The 19,141-nt window shown below is 54.4% G+C and overlaps 7 protein-coding genes across 7 annotated transcripts; 3 read left to right on the forward strand and 4 right to left on the reverse strand.

Annotated features, from left to right (window-relative positions):
* Positions 1-1,177: 1,177 nt before the first annotated feature.
* On the reverse strand, positions 1,178-1,958 carry CTAM01_08200 (uncharacterized protein; the record flags this gene model as incomplete). The annotated part of the gene is made up of 5 exons (XM_060524221.1): positions 1,178-1,203; positions 1,302-1,367; positions 1,435-1,588; positions 1,812-1,826; positions 1,911-1,958. 5 exons carry the CDS (start codon positions 1,956-1,958, stop codon positions 1,178-1,180), a joined length of 309 nt encoding a protein of 102 aa, XP_060381064.1.
* A 366-nt stretch (positions 1,959-2,324) lies between these two features.
* Positions 2,325-3,127, forward strand: CTAM01_08201 (uncharacterized protein; the record flags this gene model as incomplete). The annotated part of the gene is made up of 3 exons (XM_060524222.1): positions 2,325-2,527; positions 2,623-2,733; positions 2,818-3,127. The coding sequence occupies 3 exons, from the start codon at positions 2,325-2,327 to the stop codon at positions 3,125-3,127; spliced, it is 624 nt and encodes a 207-aa protein (XP_060381065.1).
* An 880-nt stretch (positions 3,128-4,007) lies between these two features.
* On the reverse strand, positions 4,008-5,362 carry CTAM01_08202 (ran binding protein in the microtubule-organising centre; the record flags this gene model as incomplete). Its single annotated transcript, XM_060524223.1, has 4 exons — positions 4,008-4,460; positions 4,648-4,843; positions 5,092-5,168; positions 5,267-5,362. The coding sequence occupies 4 exons, from the start codon at positions 5,360-5,362 to the stop codon at positions 4,008-4,010; spliced, it is 822 nt and encodes a 273-aa protein (XP_060381066.1).
* A 1,220-nt stretch (positions 5,363-6,582) lies between these two features.
* CTAM01_08203 (uridine kinase) lies at positions 6,583-8,510 on the forward strand (the record flags this gene model as incomplete). The annotated part of the gene is made up of 10 exons (XM_060524224.1): positions 6,583-6,765; positions 6,838-6,915; positions 6,966-7,015; positions 7,128-7,272; positions 7,325-7,367; positions 7,430-7,515; positions 7,571-7,598; positions 7,650-7,691; positions 7,742-7,973; positions 8,027-8,510. The coding sequence occupies 10 exons, from the start codon at positions 6,583-6,585 to the stop codon at positions 8,508-8,510; spliced, it is 1,371 nt and encodes a 456-aa protein (XP_060381067.1).
* A 1,215-nt stretch (positions 8,511-9,725) lies between these two features.
* On the forward strand, positions 9,726-11,906 carry CTAM01_08204 (uncharacterized protein; the record flags this gene model as incomplete). The annotated part of the gene is made up of 2 exons (XM_060524225.1): positions 9,726-11,811; positions 11,890-11,906. 2 exons carry the CDS (start codon positions 9,726-9,728, stop codon positions 11,904-11,906), a joined length of 2,103 nt encoding a protein of 700 aa, XP_060381068.1.
* Positions 11,907-12,532: 626 nt separating this feature from the next.
* CTAM01_08205 (sulfite reductase hemoprotein) lies at positions 12,533-17,650 on the reverse strand (the record flags this gene model as incomplete). The annotated part of the gene is made up of 4 exons (XM_060524226.1): positions 12,533-12,562; positions 12,625-17,022; positions 17,090-17,232; positions 17,608-17,650. The coding sequence occupies 4 exons, from the start codon at positions 17,648-17,650 to the stop codon at positions 12,533-12,535; spliced, it is 4,614 nt and encodes a 1,537-aa protein (XP_060381069.1).
* A 537-nt stretch (positions 17,651-18,187) lies between these two features.
* On the reverse strand, positions 18,188-18,385 carry CTAM01_08206 (uncharacterized protein; the record flags this gene model as incomplete). The annotated part of the gene is made up of 1 exon (XM_060524227.1): positions 18,188-18,385. The coding sequence occupies one exon, from the start codon at positions 18,383-18,385 to the stop codon at positions 18,188-18,190; it is 198 nt and encodes a 65-aa protein (XP_060381070.1).
* Between the last annotated feature and the right edge of the window lie 756 nt (positions 18,386-19,141).

Below are 19,141 nucleotides of genomic sequence, written 5' to 3' on the forward strand. Positions count from 1 at the left end.
ACGTCGTCGGCTTCGTCGTCGGCGTCGTCGAGGTATAGCGTCCGAAGGGGAGGGTTGGAAGGGAAAAGAGGAAAAAAAAAAAGGAGCGCTGGGCTGATGGGGGTGAGGTGGTGGTAGAGAAGGGCACACCTATGCGGCTGTGATGGTTGTGAGGTCGATTTTCCTTAGAGAAGCTGCAGTCGCCTAATCAGGGATTAGCGTGCGGCAGCGGGCAGGGGGAGCAGCCAAAGTTGCTCAGTGTCTCCAGCGCTGTGTGCTGTCCACCTGTCCAGTCACTGTAGTGCTGCTCCAGTGCTCAGTCGCTGTCCACTGCGAGGGGAGAGAGGCAGGCAAGGTGAGGGAAAACAGTGGGGACGCGATGGGTACCTGCCCGCCGACGTGGTCACTGGGTGCCCAAGAAGGCTGTGACAGTGTGTCAGCCTCGTGCACTGTGGCTTTCAAACACTGTGTTTTGGTCAGAGCTCAGCTCGGCCTAGTGCGGAAAGCGCTGGCTTTGCGGGCTGGGGAAGGCAACGCCGGCGGGAGGAAACAACGCGGGATCCCCCGACATCCCAACGGGCTATTCTTGGATCCAGCGTGCCAGTGCATTGATGAGCGCCTCTCCGTCTGAGCATTCATGGACGCACTTCTCTGACTGACAGTTGTTTTATCTGTCTGTAATACTGATTGGAACTAATGGCATTCTCGTTGCTTTGAGACGAACTTCGAATTATCTTAACAATCGTAAGGCAGACAGCACCTGGCAAACCAAACTCAATGGTGGCCTCATATTCATTACTGATCGGTGTCGCCCGTGTCTTCTCTTCTCGAGTGTATACATAACATCACATCACATCACATCGGGTTTCCTGGGAAGTTTGAGCCGGATGAGCATTACGTAATACCACTCAGTCAATCTTTAGACTAGCTGAAACAAACTCTCGGCTCGACTTGTCAGCGGCTCTACAAAAGACCGAGAACGAGAACATCCCAGGCCATCCTCTTTTTGTTCATGTCTTTTCATCAGACCGCGCTTTTCTCTCTGTCCATTTCACATTCGAGGGAGGAATACACGCCGGACACGAAAAAGGAAATTTGCCGAGGAGCCTCCTCCTGGAGAATAGGTTCTAATTCTTATATACACGGTCCCAATGCCATTACACAGCCAGAGGCTGGACTACAACCAGATGGGAGTCGCTTAGTGAGCATTGTTCTTGTGGTGGCCTGTCAATCGTTAGCATCACATCGCCGAACCGCTCTCCGTCTTGTTCGTCTTTCTGGTATTTTATCCCAAGTACCACGTTCAAGGGGTTTTGACGTACGGAGGTGGAAGTAGTAGTTCTGAGCGTAGCCGATGACGAGGAGGAGGCCAAGGGCGTGAATGATGGCTACACAACAACAGTCAGTCTTCTGTCCCATGCCAGACCTTCGTTCGCAATTAAAGGGGCAACATACGCTTCGCAGAGGCGTTCTTGCCGCTGAAGTGCTTGGCGGCGTAACGACCGAGGATGCCAGTGGGCTTAGCCTCGGGGGCGGCACCACGGGGGAGCTTCTCGTAGAAGTTGACAACGCGCTGCATGCGAACGGCGTTGGGGTCCGCGCCAAGGGCCTGTCCGTGTTCGTCATGTTAGCCCTTTTTTCCTGTGATCCGTATTGCATCTCGTTGTTGATGTTGCTATTGAGAAAATCCGTAGCTCCGAGTAGCTCCGTCCTTGTCGCTCCTCCGTATCCCGCGCCCGAACCTCCGAATTCACCGGGTAACCTTTTCCCATCCAAACCTCGCATCCATCACAAAAACAGAAAAAAAACGTGAGTCGGGATCATAATCGTACCTTGGGAGAGGCGACCTGTGTGCATCAATGTCAGCATACTTCTCCTGGTTCGATAGCAGAGCTGCCGGTCGTCGGCCGGACAGAGGGAGATGAGCGCACCTTGGGGGGGATGAGGGTCGAGAGACCGCGGCGGGGGACGAAGCTCATGGTGACTTTGGGGTATCGAAGAATCGGGAGGGTCGCTCGGCGCAAACGGTCAATTGAGCGGATCAATTGACTTTATCGATTTCGACGTGGAGGGGAGGAAGGCTGATGGCTATGATAGACGAGGGTGACGCTCCGTTTGCCGAAAGTGAGGTTTGAACGAAAAGCACTCGTTTCTTTCGGGTCAAGGTTCTTGCGGCGACCAATCAGCGCGCCCCAATCCGGGCCACCCCCCAAGCAAGGCAAGGCCCTTCCGCCTTGTCCAGTGCCGTACCATCAACCACCACCCATTATCGCATTCCCAGACTACCCAATTCGTCCCACGACGACAATTGAAGGGAAGCCAACACCCATCTCCCACACGTCGCAATGGCATCCCTCCGCGCCTACAACGCAGCTCGCCTGCTGCGGAGCGCCGCTCCCTTCCGAGCTTCCGTCTCCGCGCCCGTAACCGCTCGCCGATTCGAGAGCCAGCTCACGACCGGCACCACGACACAGCAGCCCGCCGCCGTGGCCCCCTCGACCGAGCAGAACGAGCCCGACTACAGCATCGCCGCCGATAAGGCCACCTCGTAAGGACGCAAAGCTCTTGGGAGGAATTATTGCATGCGTTTGCAATTGGGTTGGGCAAACATAACAAAGTGCTAATTGGGTTGTGTTCTCGCAGGACCTTCACCCCGACCCCCAAGAAGCTCCAAAACGGCAGCGAAGACGTCCCCTTCATCCAAGCCGCCGTCATCTCCGGTGCCCCCATGGAGCTCCAGGCTCGCACAGTCCGGTACGCATAGCCTTTATCTCAGACGACAGGGAAAGACAGAAAAGAAAAAAAAATCGCAAAAGCTAACGACGGAAACCCTCACAGCATCTACCAGGAATCCAAGCCCGCAACGCAATCAGGCAACTGGCAAGGCCACCACTGGCGCATGGACTGGGACATCCTCCCCAAGGGCCACCGCTGGGAGAACCCGCTCATGGGCTGGCAGTCGTCGGCCGACATGATGCAGGGCACCAAACTCAACTTCAAGTCCAAGGAGGACGCCATCCACTTTGCAGAGAAGCAAGGGTACGAGTACTTTGTCCAGGAGCCGCAGTCGAGGCGGATCAAGCCCAAGGCGTACGCCAACAACTTTTTGTACTCGCCCAAGAAGCTTAAGCACATTCGGACCAAGTAGAGAGGGACAGAGTGGGAGCGATATTGTTGTACGGAGTATCACTTGTATATAAAACTTTCAAAAGACCGTTTGTACCCCATGGTAGACCTGAGACCTGATGAGGAGAGGGGTTTTGGTAAAGAAAGCAATAAAAAATTGAAACATAACCGGATTTCAACGTGACTTTGATATTGAAGCTGGGTTCCTCGATGAACATACTCCGTACGGGAAACTCAGTATGCTGAGCTGTAATCGGACTTTCTCCAACCGTGATTGGCTCGAAAGTCTCCACTCGTACCATCCATCTACCTTGCGGTAAGATAGATTCTACTGCGAAGGTACCTAGGTATATTATGGGTTATTGATAGTCACAAAGAGACCAAACACGGCCGGCCATTTTCTCACGGAACATTTCACGAGAGGGGTATAGTATAGAGTTCGCAATTGCCGTGATGGCTTCTATTCCTTTATCGGTCATCTGTTGACCCGATGTCGTGAACCATTAAAAATGTATGTACCATAATCCCTCATTCAGTCGTAACCAAATGAATGATGTAACGCCTCCAAGATTTGCCAATCCTGGCCCGTATCCCAAAGTCAAACCCTGCTTGCTCTTAACTCCATGCGCTATTCCCTAGCCATCATGTTCCCCTTCATAATATTCCATGATCAACTCAACCAAACGGCGGTCTTTAGCATCGTCAGCGACATGGGCCACGCCATCGTGATAACTCTCCGCTCCCAGGATGCGATTCTATTCCTCGACCTGGGAGGTAATCGGTCTGTGAATGAGATACCGATCAAGATCGTTTGTTTCTCGCCCATTACCCTCACTCAACGAACCCTCTTGCAGTGGATCATAATTCTCCTTGTCGCTGCTGTAGCCCTCAAGACTGTTGCTCTACGAGAGCATCATTGGGTCGTGCCCGTCACTCTCGTCTCCATTCAAGCCGAGACCAATTCTCTCAGGGAGGGGCTTCTTCTCCGCTCTCGCAGCAGACTCAGCCCAAGCCCTCATCTTGACCAGCTGTCGGATCGCGGCTTCCCTACGCTCCGATTGACGCTGCAAGATGGCCTTGTTGACATCATCTGCAACATCCCGTCTCAGGTCTGGATGCAAAATGGCTGCCAACTGCGGCTCGAGATCGTTGTGCGGGAACACCAACAGCGCCATCGTCTCTTCCAGGTCTTTGAGGAAGCGCGAGTCGGTCGGTGCACGTGGTCCAAGATGGTTCGTGGCGAATGACAAGGCAGGAGTGATATCCCCGCCAGGTGTGTTTGTGCACGCCCGAATGAGCTCCACAAGTTGGAGGCGAAGCAGCGCGAAGTGCAAGGTTGGATCGCGGTCCAGGATCTAGATGACTTGTTAGGACATGTGTACAAAGCAGAAACATGCTGACAAGTAGTGTATAAGGCGAAAGCTCATCAAAAAGTGGTTGTTCCTCATCAAAGTGTCCCGAAGGTGCTATGAGTGGTGCATGATAACTCGATGTCTAATCACTGCGACTGGGGTTTAATGTTGCGGAGAGTAAACAACTAACCTCTGAGTCAAAGTCATTCAGAGCCTCAATGGCGTACTGAATGCTTCCAGTATGAATGGACTTTTGAATCTGCTGGCGGACCTTGATCGTCTCGTCGACTTGGTGGGGTTGGAGGTTGGCTTCCTTGCTGAATTTTGCGGCAGCGTTAGGATAGCCTTCCACCGTCAAGTAATCGAGGATCAGGGCGTTGATGTCGCTGAGAGTCCATGTTAGCACAGATGTCCTCTTGACTGTAGTTTGAACAACGTAAAAATGTGCAAAACAGCAAAAGTGTCAGGGTTATTTTATATCGAGTTCTCCGCATGGTAATTGCTAGGAGAGATTCCCATTTGATAGTTGATCATCATGTGAGCTGGGAGGGGAGGGGGGAAGCGCCAGACGTAGCTTCGGAGCTAGCGCCGGGCTTCGACGTGGAAGATAACGAGAAGAGAGAGAGGAGCTTACCTTTTGGGCGACTTGACGTCCTGAACACGCCTCTCGAAGGCATGCTTCATGGGTGTAGCAGTCGACGCAGACGAAGTCTGGATGACATCTTAGCTAGCTGTCAAAGACAACCAAAACGGCGTGGCCAGCATGGATGTACACGCTGGCACACTGGCACACGGGGAGCTCAACGGACCATGATTCTCTCCAACGTCTCCCGCACGAGACGCGCAGCAGCTCTATTCCAAACTGCTATGGCTGTTGGGTCGTTGATGTCCGGCAGTCCTGACATGCGATGGGAAGTGCGCAAATGCAGGGAAAGCAAGGCAGGATCAGACAGGCTCTGGGCTGGGCCGTCGTCACATTTGAGTGGCCAGTCGAGCTCCCGTTCGTTTTGTTACGCGAAGGAAGTCTTTGAAAGAAAAAGATGCTGAGGAAGAACTGGGATTGGATGTGGAAGAAGGAAGAAACGTCAGAACAAAGAGAAAGAGGCTGGAGCGGAGCTTTATTTGGTTCCAGAGTTTGCGGCTGCAGAGGGCCAATCGCAGGATCAGCCAGACCGCCTGGCGTGGGGCAGCCATAATTAGGTAATCCGAGGCACATGCCCTCTTTACCCAAGGCAAGGTACCTTACTTTCAAGGTAAGGCAGGTAAGGCGCTGAGAGCAGCCACGCAGCCGGGGGGGCCACAACTGGGGTTGAACAGGGCAAAAAAAACACAGGGCGCGACCCACCAGAAGCACAAGAGAGGCAGGTACCAGAGCTAATACCACCTGACAGACAGCCCTTACCTGTACGAAGTGATGAACCGCAACTACGCATCGTGCCTGCGGGCTGCTGTCCTGCGTAGGCACAGCTGCGGTCATCTGGACCCTGTGTATTTGTGCGCCCACCTGTGTGAGCCCAGCCCGCTATTGGGTCGTTCACTTCTACAAGAGATGTTCCGTTGGAGAACCGGACTTGATGCTTTGAGGAAAGATAGCACGCGAGCACAGCCTCTCTCTTTTGATCAGGCTGTTTTAACTTGTCTCTAACATTTCCAAGATGTACAGTCCACCTTCCCTATAGAAACAGCAAAACGCAACTTCCCCTCTCGTGGCTCCCGTCTGATCAGCAAGCTTTGTGGCAGGTACCTTCCATTCGGTTACCTTCAACATCAGATCTAGCCCGGCCAGCTCCACCATACACCGGGCTTAGGTTGTCAAAGTCAAGCACCCATCCCCCTCAGCGCTTATCTTTGGGGACTGGACCCTGGAAGTCGCCTTCTAGCCAGTGTTTTCATTTTTATATCCTCAGATTTCATCTCTGCTTCTTCCCCCCTTCCATTGCGAAGGGAGCAGACATCAAAGCCGTCGACACCTGCAGTCTCTGTTCCTCAGGTCGTTGGTTGTTCTGTCCACCGGCCTATCTCACTTCGCTGCAGAATCCGAGGATAAAGCTGTAGCTACCCGATAAACCACCACCAGCCTGCCCCGCGCATCGACGTCGGCGACCTCCGCCTCTCAGCTCAAAGAATGGCAGACAACCACAGCGGCACCGAGTCTCATGTGACGATCCAGCGGCGGACTCACTACTCACCACCGTGGGCAGATGTCAGCATCATTGGTATTGCTGGCAGTTCCGGCTCTGGAAAGTCGACTCTGTCGCACGCCATTGTGAGGAAGCTGAATCTGCCCTGGGTGGTGATTTTGTCCATGGTATGTGTGCATTTACCCCGCCAACCGGCGGCTTGCGGCGATGGCCCCTCCCCTGACTCGATCTGAATATAGGACTCTTTCTACAACCCCCTGAGTCCTGAGGAGTCAAAAAGGGCTTTTGACAACGACTTTGACTTTGACGCGCCGGATGTAAGATATATGCCGATAGTACTGCTGGCATGCATGTTGACCGAATTCAGGCAATTGACTTTAACGTACTTGTACAATGTTTGCGCGATCTGAAGGCTGGGTAAGTCTTGTAACATCTTCGCTTTCTAATTTGCTTCATGAAACTCTTCTTCTAGTCTGAAGGCGAGCATTTCAGACATCAATGTTTATATCATGATAATAATTGGTTTTAGAAAACGGGCTGAAATTCCCATTTACTCCTTCTCTAAGCATCAAAGGTTGGACAATACCACAACCATCTACTCACCTCACGTCATCATCCTGGAAGGAATCTTTGCCCTCCATGACCCCCGTATTATTGATCTTCTGGATATGAGGGTATTTCAATCCCGTCAAATCGAACCGCGATCAACTTCTGACTGTTGCTCAGATATTCTGCGAGGCGGATGCCGATACGTGTTTGTCACGGAGAGGTAAGTCGCAGGCAGCCCGGGATGTGATGTGCTTACTGCACAGCTGACCTTGCAACGTAAAGTGTTGAGAGACGTCAAGGAGCGTGGCCGTGACGTAGATGGTATCATGAAGCAGTGGTTCAAGTTTGTGAAACCAAACTTTGAAAAAGTAAAGAGCTCCATCATCAAATCGTGTTGGACTTTCCTAACATGTCTGTGTCCAGTTCGTCGAGCCGCAGCGCAAAGTCGCAGGTAAACTAGCCGAACCGCTTCAGATGCTTCGTAGAGACTGATCGCAAGTAGACATCATCGTGCCGAGAGGTATCGAGAACCGCGTAGCTATGGGTAAGCATATCATCATGTCAGTACAGCTTCATAACTAATACCTAGTCTAGCCATGGTTGTTCAGTACATTGAGCGCAAGTTGATCGAAAAGTCAACCCACCACCGGGCAGCACTCACGCAGTTGGAGTTGGCTGCTGCCAGTGACCCTCTGTCTGACAGAGTCGTGATTCTCGACCAGTCACCGCAACTGAGAGGCATGAGCACCATCATCCAGGATATCGACACCTCCGCGGAAGACTTTATCTTCTACTTTGACCGCCTCGCGTGTCTTCTGATCGAGCAGTGAGTAGATTGCCTGCTGGGTGAACGTCTGAATGACGGGCTAACAACCACAGGGCACTCAACAATGTCCAGTTCAGAGAAAAGACTATTGCCACGCCGCAAGGATACAAGTACAACGGACTCCAAGCTACGGGCGATGTAAGTGCGGTGCTGGTCCTTCGTGGCGGTGCCGCCTTTGAGACGGCCTTGAAGAGGGTCGTCCCCGACATGCGGACAGGCAGAATCCTGATCCAGTCCAACGTCCGGACGGGAGAGCCCGAGCTGCATTATCTCAAGCTCCCGGATAACATTGACTCTCACGAGTCGGTGTTGTTGATTGACACGCAGATGGCCAGCGGAGGCGCCGCACTCATGGCTGTGCAAGTGCTCGTCGATCACGGCGTTGCCCAGGACAAGATTGTGCTGGCGTGCTATGCTGCCGGAAGACTGGGTGTACACCGTCTTGCAAAGGTGTTTCCTGGTATCACTATTGTTCTGTGCAACATGCTCGCAGATATTGAGGATCGCTGGGTTGAGAAGAAGTACTTCCGATGCTAGCCGTAGGCATATATATACTTGTATAACCCGGCCGAGTTGCGCCGAGCCTGCCTCTGTAGCAAAATCGATGAGTGCCCAAGTGGCAACAGGAAAGATCCTATTGCAAAAGTGCATCGTAATGCCATGGAGTAAGGCTGCTTGATTCATGAGATTTGAGGGTCCTCAAGGGCTGGAACCCGTCCCTCTGGAAAAGGCCGCATGTTCGCCTGCCAGACAGCCTGGAAGATCCATTGCCTCGCATATATGTCTCTCGCGGCTCGCCTTGTTCGCACTCTGGCACTCTGGACGGATACCGGATTCACGGCTGCGATTCTCGTCATTGGCTCCAAATGCGGCTACAAATTGGCCGAACGAGACACCGAGAAGTGGACATGGTGGTGGAGACGTACGGCTCCCGCGGCAGGGGGTCTTTGGACGCCGCTGACTGAGATCACAGTTTCTCGCTAGATGAGTATTCAGATTTCAGGCCGAGAAAGGACCCTTTTTTAGTTGGTCCTCTTTAAAAGGATCTTATCAGCTCGGACGACCGTGAGATCGCGGCGCCGACAACGGAACTGAGGTGTTGGGACGAAAGTCCGAGATTCGTCGTCGGTGACGGCGATAATGCGGTCGGATGCTGCTTTTTTGTAAAGAATTTTTTTTTCTTGCCTGCTCGCGTGATGCATCAGAGAACTCGTCCAAAAGGTTAGTGGTCAGTCTATCCGTAGACAAGTAGACCAAGACACCTTGGAGATTATTCTGGCCTATCTGGTGTAATTGCATGGGAGGCAACCTTCGGCTTAACCGAACAATGACGTACTTGCTGGAGCTGTCGGCATAAGGTACGTCCTCCCGTCTACGTAGCTACGTAGTGCGGTGTAAGGTACCTTAGCTTCCTCGGATTTGACGGTTCTGGCGCGAACAGTACCTTAGTACAAGCATCATTACGCATACGTCCAGGGAGCTATGCCCGCCAGCCCCTAGGAACCTTTTCATTTTCGTGACCATTACGACCTTGATTTTCTCTTTCTTGGAAAAATCCAACAACCTCAACTCTCTCTGGTTACCTCTGTCTCTTGCTGCTTCTTTGCAATTGATACACCGCGACACATCTCTAGAGCTCTCTGCTTGCTCCCATTCACTCGTTTCGACATGACATCTCCATACTGCTAGATCTACCTTTACTCTATCACGACGTCAGACGAAAAAAACACCGGACTAATCTGCGATAATTAAATGCCTCCCACGACATCCGCGCTGAGGCGCATACCTCGCGCCGTTTCTCACACATCACCCATCAGCTTGTTCAAACCTACGCCGATATGCAAGCAACAGGTCGCCGCCCTCGCGCAAAGGCGCGCCTTTATTAGCCCTCCTCCCCAGCGATCCCGGACAACACCTCCTACCACACCTCTCGCCAACTTCTTCTTCAACGCCCACGGTCTGCCCAAAGGTACCGCCATCCGATCAGTCTCCGGCGCGCCGCCGCCGGCCCCTACTCCGAAACAAAGGTCACGACTCCTCCGCTTCGCGTACGCCAGCGCCGCATGGCTCGGCGGCGGCATCATCTTTGTCGGCCTCGGCGTGGTTGGCTTCTTCATCTACGATGCCTCCACTTACAAGGAACACCCGGACCAGAACGAAATCGAGGTATCTGAGCTGGCACTGAGCCCCAAGCGAGGCGGACCAAAGAACCTGCCCATCGCAGAGGTGCTGATTGACGACCTGGACAACGAACATATGAAGAGCGCAAAGGAGAAGCCCAAGCTTGTTATTCTCGGCGGCGGATGGGGCGGAGTTGCTCTACTCAAGGAGCTCAACCCGGATGAATACCACGTTACTGTTGTGTCCCCGACAAACTACTTCTTGTTCACGCCCATGCTGCCCTCTGCCACTGTTGGAACCCTGGAACTGAGATCACTGGTCGAACCCGTCCGCCGAATCCTCGCCCGCGTTCACGGTCACTTCATCCGCGCCAAGGCCGAGGACGTCGAGTTCTCCCACAAGCTGATTGAGTGCTCTCAACCCGACGCCTTTGGCAACGAAACACGATTCTATGTCCCCTACGATAAGCTGGTCATCGCCGTTGGATCTACCACGAACCCCCACGGCGTCAAGGGACTGGAGAACGCCCACTTCCTCAAGGACATCAGCGATGCGCGCAAGGTTAGAAACCAAGTCATGCACAATCTCGAACAAGCCTGCCTGCCGACGACCGCCGACGAGGAGCGCAAGCGTCTCTTGTCCTTTGTCGTCAGCGGTGGCGGTCCCACGGGTGTCGAGTTCGCGGCCGAGCTGTTTGACATGCTCAACGAGGACCTGACACTTCACTTCCCCAAGCTCCTCCGCAACGAGATCTCCGTCCACCTGATTCAGAGCCGCAGCCACATCCTCAACACCTACGACGAGACTCTCTCCAAGTACGCAGAGGAGCATTTCGCCCGCGACCAGGTTGACATTCTCACAAACTCCCGCGTCAAGGAGGTCCACCCGGACAAGATCACCTTCACCCAAAAGCAGCCCGACGGATCCCTCCTCACCAAGGAACTTCCCATGGGCTTCTGCCTCTGGTCAACGGGCGTCGCCCAAGCCGACCTCTGCAAGCGCCTCTCCTCCAAGCTCGGCCCCTCGCAGACGAACCGCCACGCCCTCGAGACGGACACCCACCTCCGCCTAAACGGAACCCCCCTCGGCGACGTCTACGCCATCGGCGACTGCTCGACAGTCCAAAACAACGTGGCCGACCACATCATCACCTTCTGCCGCGGCCTCGCCTTCAAGCACGGCAAGGACCCCGAGACCCTCGAGCTCCACTTCAGCGACTGGTGCGAGGTCGCCAACGACGTGAAGCGCCGCTTTCCCCAGGCCGTCGGCCACCTGAAGCGCCTCGACAAGCTCTTTGAGCAGTTCGACAAGGACCAGTCCGGCACCCTCGGCTTCGGCGAGCTCAGGGAGCTCCTCAAGCAGATCGACTCCAAGCTCACGTCCCTCCCCGCCACGGCGCAGCGCGCCCACCAGCAGGGCCAGTACCTCGCGCACAAGTTCAACAAGATGGCGCGCACGTCGGACGGGCTGAAGGCCAACATGGTCCTCGACGGCGACATCGACTCGGTGGTGTACAAGGCGTTCGAGTACCGCCACTTGGGCAGTCTCGCGTACATTGGCAACTCGGCCGTCTTCGACTGGGGCCAGGGGTGGAATTTCGCGGGTGGTTTGTGGGCTGTGTACATGTGGCGGTCCGTCTACTTTGCGCAGAGCGTGAGCTTGAGGACGCGGATCTTGCTTGCCATGGACTGGGCCAAGCGCGGTCTCTTTGGAAGGGGTATGTTTTTGTCCCCCATTGATTTACTCTTTACCATTGGGCTTGAAGCGGTTGATAACTAACAGCGTGGTTTTACAGATTTGATGAGCTACTAGAAAGCAATGACGCTTTTTTCGTTGCAAAGAATGATTTTGATTTCTTTCTCTTTTGTTAGCATACCCTGCCGGAGTACGAGGTACTGAAGTGCAAATCTTGCGAGAGATGGATGCATGAGTATAGAATTTACACAACACAGACAGAAGAAAAAAAAAAGAAAGGACATAGAACGAGATACGCAGACGGTCTCTAGATAATTTCACATGGTTGTTCAAAGCACCGTACCTTGCAAAATGATGTACCCGATGACTTGTTGCGCCGTCTCAAGTCTTCGAGTTTAGCTTGCACCCAATTACGATAACATACATTGAAACACAGACAGACAGACATATGTGGAAAGAGACAGCCTTTCAACCTGTCTAGAAAAGAGTTTGAAATATAGTTTTCATAAATCGATCAAGAGTATAGTAAAAACGACAAATCGCAACGCCTGGCCCCCGTAATGCTTGAAAGCTGCTAAAGCGGATACAAGACCATGTACATTTTACAAAAGTAATCCAACTTTTTTCATCTCTTTTTTGTGCAAATCCCATCATTTTGTAAATCTCAAATTTAAATCCTCGTCCGCACACCGAACATCAGATCTCGTCGTAAAACCGTCAGTACTCGAAAGCATTAGACAGGCTTATTCCTCGTCAGACTCTTCTTCGGGAACCTATCATTAATGTTAGTCATCACAACTCAAGATATCAATAGAGAGGTAGGATCTCGTCTTACCCCTTCGTGGAAATCCCGACCCTCCTTGGTGCCCTTGATAACACCAACGCGAATGCAGAAGTCACCAAATCTCTCGCCAGTCTCTCTCTCAGTCGCGTATCTCTTGAGTAGCGGCTTCATGATGGCCAAGATCTCGTCCTCCTTGATGCTCTGGCGGTACAGCTTGTTCAGTCTCTGGCCGTGGTAACCACCGCCGAGGTACATGTTGTACGCGCCGTACGCCTTTCCGACAAAGGCAACCTCGGCGAGCCAAGGACGCGCGCAACCGTTGGGGCATCCTGTCATGCGCATGACGATAGAGTCCTGACGCAGACCGTTCTCCTCGAGGCAGTCCTCGAGCTTGGTGATCAGTACAGGCAGGTAGCGCTCCGACTCGGCCATGGCGAGACCGCAAGTAGGGAAGGCGACACAGGCCGACGAGCTGAGGCGCATGCCGGAGAAGTGGACGTTGTCGAGCTTGTACTTCTTCATGAGGTCCTTGATGGAGTCGAGGTCCTCGTCGGCGACGTTGCTGAGAATCAAGTGCTGGTTACCCGTGAGGCGGAATTCGCCCTTGTGCACCTTGGCAATCTCACGGAGACCAGTCTTCATCTGGAACTCGGGAGTATCCTCGATGCGGCCGTTCTCAATGAAGAAGGTGAAGTGGTTGAGTCCTGTCTCGTCCTTTTGCCAGCCGAACGTGTCAACGTTGGACTTGAACTCGAAGGGCTTCTCCTTCTCAAACTTCTGTCCCCAGAGCTCCTCGACCTTGCCACGGAAGACGTCGACGCCCATGTCGTCAATGGTGTACTTGAGACGGGCGTGCTTGCGGTTCTTGCGGTCGCCGTGGTCGCGCTGGACGAGCATGATCTTCTCGCAAGCAATGTGGACCTGGTCTGTCTTGACGAAGCCGAACATGCGACCGATCTGCGGGTACGTCTTCTTGTTGTTATGCGTGGCACCCATACCACCACCGGCAATGAGGTTGAAACCCTCGAGGTTACCATCCTTGCCCTTAATGGCAATGAGACCAATGTCGTGGGCGTAGACGTCGGTGTCGTTGTGGGGAGGAATGGCGATGGTAATCTTGAACTTTCTGGGCAGGTAGGTAGGTCCGTACAGTGGCTCAAAGTCCTGTACCGCGTCACCGGCGATCTGGGTCTTGGTGTCGTTCTCGTCCGCCAGCCAGATCTCGTGGTAGGCGGTGGTCGAAGGCAGCAGGTGGTCGCTGATCTTCTTGGAGCTGGCCCAGACCTCCCTGTGGTACTTGGACTGGGTAGGCAGAGAACTGCACATGACGTTACGGTTGACATCACCGCAAGCGGCAATGGTGGTCATGAGCGCCCTGTTGATGGCCTGCATGGCGGGTCTAAGCTTGCCCTTGACGACACCGTGGAACTGGAAGGTCTGACGGGTGGTGAGCTTCATAGTCTCGTTACCAAGCTCGTTGGCGATGTCGTCCATCTGTACCCACTGCAAGGGGGTAGAAATACCACCGGGCAGACGGCAACGGATCATGAACGAGTAGGCAGGCTCCAAGCCCATGGCCTTGCGCTCATCTCTGACATCACGGTCGTCCTGCATGTAGGTACCGTGGAACTTGGTAAGCTGCTGGTCAGCAGCAGAGATGGCAGCAGTCGAAGGGTCGTTGAGACCCTCGACAATGGTACCACGGAGGAAGTTGGAGGCAATCTTAATGTCCTCGTTGGTAATGGGAGCAGGCTCCTCGGGAAGACCATCGACGTTATCGACGCCCAAGGCGCGCCAGATCTTGGGCTCCCACTCCTGGTAGCCAGTCTGGTATCCATCGGGGTCCTGGTCGTCACCAAGACCGACGTCGGCAAGTCTCTTGCCACCCAGGTTGGACAGAACACGGTCAAGGTCCTTTGCAGGCTTATTGTAGTAGATTTTGTCCTCCTTGCGGGGCCAGTAGTGACGATCACCGAGACCGAATACAGAGTAGTTGACGTTGGCGAGGTCGAGCTCGGTGTTGTCCTTGAGGGCGGCCCAGAGAGCGTGACCGTTCTGGGGGAACTCTCCCTGTCCGGCTGTCGAGGTCACGAAGATGATGTTCTCCTCAGAAGGCAAGTCCTCGAGGGGGTAGTCCTCCATGACGAAGACCTTGGTCTTAAGACCACGAGCCTTGCCGCGGTTACCGAGACGCTTGGCAACGTTGGTAGCGTTACCGTTGTCAGAGGCGTACAACACGGTCAAGGGAGCGCCAAAGAGACCCTCAAGAAGCTGGTCGTAGGCATCCTTGGCCTTGCGCTTCTGCTGAGCCCGGACCTCAGAGCCAAAGTCCTGCGACAGGTTGGCAGCGAAGGCGGGGTCGCGCTGCATGATCTGGGTGAGCTGGTTGTCGCGGTCCAAAAAGGCCTTGAGCTCGCTCTTGATACGCTCAGAGTCGAGGGTGAAGTTGGGCTCGCCCTTGGCCTCGTTGGCGGGGTTCCAGCGGTACAGAGGCCAGTAGCCGACGTCAATCGCCTTCTTGGTCTCCTGGAGAACGGTGAGTGGAGAATCGGTCTCGCCAAAGTAGGGCAGGTAGGCCAAGACGACGGAGGGACCGTTGTGCTGGTCGGCCTCGAGCATGGCCTGAAGCACCTGGGTGTAGGAGCCGTAGACGGCAGTAGAGGCAACGTAAGCGTTGCCAAAGTTCATGGCGTACAGGCCAATATCCTTCTTGCGACGGTTGGCATCGGCAGCGGCACGCTCCGAGTAGGGGGTCGAGTCGATGATGAGCATGTTGACGTTCTCGCCAGAGGCCAGGACGTGGTGCACACCAGAGTTACCGAGATCGTAGGCCCAGGCATCGGATCCAACAAGCCACAGGGACTCCTTGCGGAACAGTCGCTTGCTGGACAATAGGTTGCGGGCAATGGAAGAGCCATCAGTCTCAAGGCGGGGGATCAAGTCGTCGGCGATCTCGTTGGCCTTCTTGGAGTCGGCCTCGTTGGCTGCCCAGCGGGCGAGCCAGCTCTTAGGAGAATCCGTCACGAACTGGTTGCTGTTGGCAGCCTCCTTGACCTCGTTGACGAAGCGCACGCGACGCTCCTTGCGAGCCAAGAGGGAACCGAAGCCGAACTCAGGGCTAGCCTGGATAGAGGAGTTGATGCCGGCATTGCTAGCCTTGAGGGCATTGGCAATGTAGGCTCTCTGGCCAAAGAGCTGGTCGAGAATCTTGGTGTACGAGTTCTCGACCTGGGGCTTCTCAAGACCGTATTCGAGAACCTCTTGGGGAACCTCCTTGCGGCCGATCTCAAGATTCTGAACAGGGGACTCGGAAGTCAGGTTCTGCAGGACGCCACGAAGAGCCTGGATGACAGTCTTGGGGTCAATGTAGCCAAGCTGGTAGCCGACAACGGTCTGCACACCACCAGGGCCGCTCTTCACACTGGTGAGAACATCGATGAGGACGGGGCCCCACTTTGTGGTCTTGCGGTGGACCTGCTCAAGGACGGCAATGCGCTTCACAGACTTGGGCAAAGCCTCGATGAGAGAGGAGCTGAGCCAGGGGCGGTACAGCCTCGGGGTGAGGATGCCGACCTTGGAGAAGTCACCTCCACGGCGGGCCTGGTCAATCACATCACCAAAGTAGTAGGCTCCAGAGCCAAAGACGAAGAGGCAATTCTCTGCATTCGTGGGTCCGGCATAGAAGAAGGCCTGGTATTCACGGCCGGTGATCCTCTTAATCTGAGCCCAGATGCCGTTGGCATACTTGAGGATGTCCTCAGACGAGACGACGGGGAGGGACGACTCGATCGTGGTGGCGTTGGAGGAGACGACAGAGGGTGGGCTGTCGGTGACGCTGTGCTCGGCGCTGGACTGGACCGAGGCCCTGGATGACTCGAGCTTGGAGTGCACGGACGATGCGAGTTCGGAAGAGCTCAGACCACTAATGGCGGAGGAGCCGGTCGGCGGCACGTCGGATCGGTCAGAGGCCACCGGCAGTCGGCCGTCATCGGCATAGATACCGACAGCCGACGCGGCAGAGCCGTTGGACGGCTGCTGGAAGCGCCTCGCAGCGTCAACGTCGAGAATCTGGCGCACAACCTCAGGGTCCTCTGCCTCAATAGCAGCATCGTCGTCGCTGCTCGACGAAGCGAAGAAGTGCACAACACCCTTGCCGGAGCGGAGGGCGAGGGCATGTGCCGTCAGTGCCATGTCCTGAGCCTCCTGGAGAGACTCTGACTGCAGGAAAGTCCATCCCGAGTTGCGGATAGCTGTGATGGCGGAGAAGTCGGGGAAGCCAGCGGGCTGAAGGGCGACGTGAAGGACGACAGGGTAGTTTGCCAACTTGTAGAGGTGGGAGATGGCGGGAAGGAGAACGGTAGAAGAGGTCGTTACGGCGACGAGCTTGCCGGCGCGAGTAGGCGCAAAGACGGAGAGGAGGGGGTCGGCATTGTGCCTTACATGTTGGACCTGGGACAGTCACAGTCAGTTTCCAAGCCAAAAGATCGCGGAGAAGACGAATCGAGTAGTTGCTCACCTCTGTGACTGAAGACTTCGCGACGAGGCTCTTGTCGTTGCGAGCGACGTAGCGCTTAAGGTGGGATGAGAACTCCGAGTCCTTGGCCAGCGAAGGCTGGACGGAGACGACGACGTCGCTGGAGAGGTATGCGATTCTCGCAACTGTAGAGATGGCATGTTAGCACAAGCCAGTATTGTCATCGTTCTCGTTGCAAACTGCGACTGCGACTGTTCCGCGTCTCTGGTCGGCGTCGTCCATCATCCCTCTGCCTCTTTCTCTCTGGGTGCTGCTCGTTGCCCATCACAAGTGGGTTGCCGGGGGACTCTGCACCGCTGGGATGCGACAAATAGCAGAGCTCTGATTGGCCCAATTCCAACAATGTCGGAGCTTCGCTGTAGTTACAGCGGGCACACGCGCTGAAGGATGACGGACGCTGCAGAGTGCAAGACCAGGGGTGACAGCAGCAACAGCAGCAGCAGTAGCAGCAGGCGAAAGCCGTGGAACCCAAAGAATTGAAGAGAGCAACAACTGCTTACCAGCTTCTCCAGGCGTCTGGATTTGACCTCTTGTCGGCGCCATTGTCGATATGTGTGTGTGTGTGCGTGTTTGGAGGGGGTTTCGAGGGCGGATTTCGAAGACGGGGGTATCGTATAGTGGCCGGTCTCGAAACTCTTTTCGCTGCCGTTTGCAGTGTACAGTTCCGGATTCCTCTCGAGCTGTCTGTTTGGCTTCCTCTGGATCAGGAACCAAGAATGGACAGAATACCAACAATGAGTCGACTACAGCAGTAATGACTAACACAGATCAACCCGTAGAAAGGATTGTCGGAGAAGGGCGCCGTAGGATGCAATGGCAGATGGGAGGCGGAAGGAGGAAGAGGGTGAGAGTGAGTGAGAGAGTGTGAGAGAGGAGGAAGATGGTGGTGTAAGTCAAGGTAATAAGAGGTCTAAAAGGGAAGATCGATGGATAACAAGCTGATAAAAAAAAAAGTCCAAGGTGCCCCAGGAAGTTGCGAAACAGCTCCGATGGTTCTTTCTGCTTTTGGAATCAACAGAAAGTGACCTGGCAAGTACCCAATTCCTGATCCTTCCCTTGCTTGGTTTCGTCGTCTTTCAGTCAGGCAAGAGCAGCTGGATGGCGGGTTGCGCCTGCTGTTGCTGGCGTGCTTGGGGGGGCGTTGTGAGCCTGTGCCCACTGAGAAATTTCGCCCCGCAGAAAACAATGAATTTTGTCGACATCAGGGTCGATTGCGTGATCGGCTAGCGCAGCGTCTCCCCAGTCCATTCGCCAGTTGCCATGCCGCACTGCTCCCATTGCGCCGCGGGTTGGCTTGCCTTGGGGCAATGCCGCTGCACTTGGTGTGTGTACATTGCTCAGAAAAGGTACATCGGGATTCTTCCAGTAAAGTAGTCAAGTACTTGGAGCTGGAGGGAAAGAGCCGGGACTTCAGCGGGTGCCGTTGCCTTCTGTGCTCCTGTCCTGGATGCTGTATTATTCATCACGAGAGTCGTTGACGGCTACGACTATGAAACAATTGCCTTATGTAAACCTGGAAAGAAAGATACTAAGGTAGACTCTGTCCTAGACTCTTAGCTCATTTGCCTTACCCAATCAGCCACTCAACAACACTCTAACAAATTCCATCTCAAATGGCTGGAATCAGTGGATGGCACTTCTTGGCTAATACAGCATGAACAGGGGCAGCGAATCTGGACCCCATGCCCGAATGCCGAAAAAGGCCGTTGTCGGCCGGTAAGCCTTTCCTCTCACTCTCACTCTCTTTCTCTCCCAAGGCTCAATAAGACTCAACCAGAGGTAGAGGCAGGCAAATGCTCGGACTCGTAGCCGTGCCTCATCCCATCCATCTGGAGGCGAGTCAACTAGTGGAAACTATTCCGTAGACTGACATGCTGCTCCATATCCCGTTCAACTGCCCCACCATCTCCATCCCCCTCCCCCGGAGATTCTTTCGGATTACAAATGGTAGACTCTGTATTTGCAGTTACCGCCTGTCACTCTCACACAGTTCGCTCAATGCCCGATACCCACCAATCAACCCAATGCTCCCTT

The sequence above is a fragment of the Colletotrichum tamarilloi genome (genome assembly GCF_030869305.1).
Source record: "Colletotrichum tamarilloi strain Tom-12 chromosome Unknown Scaffold_28.1, whole genome shotgun sequence".
NCBI lineage: Eukaryota > Fungi > Ascomycota > Sordariomycetes > Glomerellales > Glomerellaceae > Colletotrichum > Colletotrichum tamarilloi.